The following is a 4,073-nucleotide window of genomic DNA, read 5'->3' as shown; positions in this document are numbered from 1 at the left end:
TGAGAGAGAGAGAGCGAGAGCGAGTGCGAGTGCGAGTGCGAGAGCGAGAGCGAGAGCGAGTGCGAGAGCGAGAGCGAGAGCGAGAGCGAGTGCGAGTGCGCGAGAGCGCGTGCGAGTGCGAGTGCGAGAGCGAGAGCGAGAGCGAGTGCGAGTGCGAGCGAGCGCGCGCGAGAGTGAGCGAGAGTGAGTGCGAGAGCGAGAGCGAGAGCGCGAGAGCGAGTGTGAGAGTGAGAGCGAGAGCGAGAGCGAGTGCGAGTGCGAGAGAGTGAGCGCGAGCGCGAGCGCGAGAGTGAGCGTGAGAGTGAGAGTGAGAGTGAGAGTGAGAGCGAGTGCGAGTGCGAGTGCGAGTGCGAGAGTGAGTGTGAGAGTGAGTGTGAGAGTGTGTTATAGGTAGATGTACCTTTGCCCAGGTAGCGTGTCTTGTCTCCGTCTCGGAGCTCCAGAGCCTCATGAACTCCAGTGGAAGCGCCGCTGGGAACAGCCGCCCGGAAACGACCTGGAAACAAAATCAATCAATTACAAACTAGAGAAGGAACATTTCCTCAAGATGAACTCTGAATGATGGCTTGACAAAATATGGTATAAAAGTTTAATTTTGGAGTTTAAAGAATAAAAACAGTTGTGCTGTCACTAGGGCTGATAGACAGTCAGAGTGATTGTGTGTTTGTACCTTTAGCCGTGTACAGATCCACCTCGACGGTGGGGTTTCCTCTGGAGTCGAGGATTTCACGAGCATGAATCTTACTAATAGACATCCTGAGAGAGACAGAGACCATTCAGTCACAATTATATTAAACCAATGTTCCTGAAATACTTAAACAACTATTTCTATAAGTTGCAAAGAAAATATGATCAATTATCATGTATTTGAGCCATATTGCCATCATCTGAAGGAAAAAAAAAAAATAAAAAAATAAATAAATAAATAAATAAATAAAAAGAAAGAAATTGCATACCAGGTCAAAATCATGTTATGACCATAATAGAAAGTACATGGACAAAGCAAGAATTGTAGATTTTATGTTTAGAAATTATACATTTGGATATTTAGACATTATCCAACTATTATTTATGAAAGTTTGGTAGTTTTATTTATTTATTTATTTTTTTAAGTGAACTTTTGGCAGTAATGCGTCGCCATAGACACTCATTCATTTCACTGTGTGAGCGAATCTTTTGAATTCAATATTTTGGCTGGTAAATAGGTTAATTCAACATTTACAAAAAAAAACTGCTCTGCATTAAGGTCTTTTTGATTCATTTCCTATGATCGGTCACTTTTGATTACAGATTTCGACTGAGAACAATTGTGACTGCTTAGACTCACTGAATTAAGTCCTGATTTTTGTGTTTGTTCAGACTGCACGTCTAAAAATGTCAGCAGTTTTGATTTGGAAATCATTTTGCTCATGAATAACCAAAAAGATTATTAGGATTAAAAACATCTGCACAAACCATAAAATACTGTACACCCTTCAGCTGTCTGACACCGATACAGTCGGAGGTTTCTCTATTAATAGAGCGGCTACAGCAGAAGACAGAAAAGACTGTGTGTGTGTGTGTGTGTGTGTGAGTAATCTCTGTCATACCTCGACAACTTTATATGACCTTTACCAAGCCTTGCTGAACCCTGACCTTTGTGTTCAACTGACCTTTGCATGCGAGCAATGACACTGTACTCCACTAACACACACTTTGATTTCATACTATTTAGTTCATTAATAATCTGCATCAGATCGTCATGAGTGCAAGGTAAAATTTAATTTAAAGCAAATTATTAGTAAAAAAAGAAAAAAAAATGTTTTGCAGCTTTCTGCCAGATATAGAATGCAAATGTAACTTATCACTGACAGACATGCAAAGTTGATCTTTAGGGTTCAGAAACTTTTAACCAATTTAAAGATTTTTCATATTCTAGAGATTGCTAAAGCAAGTTTCCATTTTTGACCATCAGGTACCATTTTAGGCATTTATTCTCTTGCATTTTACAGACTTGCATCACAATTTCGTAACATTTTCAGCTTTTCTACGAACACAGTCAGTCAATCACCAATCACAGCACAGCATCTTATCGCGCGCGGAGCTGCCCACGAACCGCAGCAATCAGTTATTAAATAACTCGCATTATGACGCAATAATAACAGACTCTGAGCGCGCGTGCGGACTTTAGCCCTTTAACTTTTTTTTAATAGCCTAACTATTTAGTGAATTAAATATATTCACAGCCACATTAGAAACACGGCGTTAAATGTCATAAACGCTGCTTATGGTCACTATAAAACGTATAAGTTTAACCGTAATGTTTCTGACCAAACGCGGTGATTAATATTTCACTGAATATTCAGTGATGGTTCCACCGGAAGCGTGAAGGTCATTCGGTTTACTTTTAGAACGTTTGAGCGTCGTGTCTTAAATCGGTTCCGATTTCTCAAACTGCGCTCAGCAGGAATCTCCACAGAACACACAATCCCTCCGAACAGCAAACTTATTCACACATTCATATTAAACACCACAGCCCTTGCTGGAGGTTCTGCAGATCCCGGATCAGAAGACGCGTTCGGAAGCGTTCGCGAGTTCCGGCAGCAGAACTGATCTCGGATCAGCCGCTCCAATCAGGAAGCAGCAGCTCCACACTAGAGTTCAACTCGCTCCAGCAGAGCTCAACACCGCCAAAGAAAGTGCCAGCAACACTCAAACGTGAAAAGCACACAGCTGCAGTCAAATGCGTGCGGATTTGCGTTATTACCTGCGGGAGAGTCGGGTCGGCGTCGATCTCGGCGTTTGACGGGGCGTGAGTGCGCGTTCCGACCTCAGCGGCGCAATTTATAGACGGTCCCTAAACGACGTCCCCGTATATGGGAAGAGCCTTATGGAGCGTCTACAAACTCCAAACATGTACAGCGTTCCAGGACACGCCCACATCTCTGATGTTTTATATTGCGCCAAAGTAATCAAATGTAAATGCCATCATAACTAGTCACTTGACTGGCTTTATAAACAGGATGGAACCAGAGAACACACACACACACACACACACACACACACACACACCAGGTTTAAAGCGTTAAATAAAGCAGCTAATGCAGTGCAGTGCCAGTGTTTGACATTCCAGCAGATCAATCTTAGTATTTTGAAGTTAAGAATCACTGACTCTAGATGTGTTTGGACTGGAATGCTAGCATACTGCTTAATGCATACTGAAGAGGTTATACTATAAGTGCCTGTTATTTGAATAATGTTAAATAGTATGCAGTTTGTAACTATAAATGTCAGGTTTTTCTACTATACACTTCAAAATTTAACTCAGTATACTGTATTAGGTGGCCTAGGTATTCAATGCATACTGAAAATGAGCAAATTATTATATTACTGCATGCTGCAAAATAGTACAAGTGTCCTAAATTAACAAAAGGTCTGATTGATTGTGATGACCTGATTTTTTTTTTCAAATAAAATATAAAAATATAATATAATATCAAATATTCAAAAAATATTTATGCGTATATTTTCATTTATTACAATATATAAAAATTAGACATGATTAAATCATCATAAATCTAGTTTTGATCTCTAGTAAGCTATTCCATCCATTTTTATTTTCTTGCCCATGAAATGCATATATTTAGGTATATTTCCAATTTAAATAATATATTTTATTGAGCTTTATGTTTACAACATATATTGAGCATATATTAAAATAAAATTGTGTATGCAAATGTGCTGTATGATATCTCTGCACAAAATATGAATGCAGTATGAATGTGATATTGTTGAATGTATATGTTCTAGATCTTGAGTCAGAGAAGGGATCAGGGATAATGAAACACAAGACAAGTTTCTGTGTAAATCATTTTAAAGGGGTCATATGATGCGATTTCAAGTGTTCCTTTCTCTTTGGAGTGTTACAAGCTCTTGGTGCATAAAGAAGATCTGTAAAGTTGCAAAGACTAAAGTCTCAAATCCAAAGAGATATTCTTTATAAAAGTTAAGAGTCAACCATGCCTACCTAAAACGGCTCGTTCTAACACGCCCCCACATGTCTACCTCACTATGTGGGAAGATTTGCATAATGC

The 4,073-nt window shown here is 39.7% G+C and overlaps 1 protein-coding gene across 1 annotated transcript in view; it reads right to left on the bottom strand.

Annotated features, from left to right (window-relative positions):
• Positions 1-2,823, bottom strand: part of LOC107660750 (beta-enolase-like) — a 7,661-nt gene extending 4,838 nt beyond the window's left edge. The window contains exons 1-3 of the mRNA XM_016450146.1: positions 2,747-2,823; positions 671-756; positions 298-496 (exon numbers count right to left, since the gene is read on the bottom strand). Of these exons, the coding sequence (XP_016305632.1) occupies positions 298-496; positions 671-755 (284 nt within the window). The 5' untranslated portion in view covers position 756; positions 2,747-2,823. The remainder of the gene's footprint in view (positions 1-297; positions 497-670; positions 757-2,746) is intronic.
• Between the last annotated feature and the right edge of the window lie 1,250 nt (positions 2,824-4,073).

The sequence above is a fragment of the Sinocyclocheilus anshuiensis genome, unplaced genomic scaffold (assembly GCF_001515605.1).
Source record: "Sinocyclocheilus anshuiensis isolate Anshui unplaced genomic scaffold, SAMN03320099.WGS_v1.1 scaffold2598, whole genome shotgun sequence".
NCBI classification, from domain to species: domain Eukaryota; kingdom Metazoa; phylum Chordata; class Actinopteri; order Cypriniformes; family Cyprinidae; genus Sinocyclocheilus; species Sinocyclocheilus anshuiensis.
This window is presented reverse-complemented; position numbering and strand designations above follow the sequence as displayed.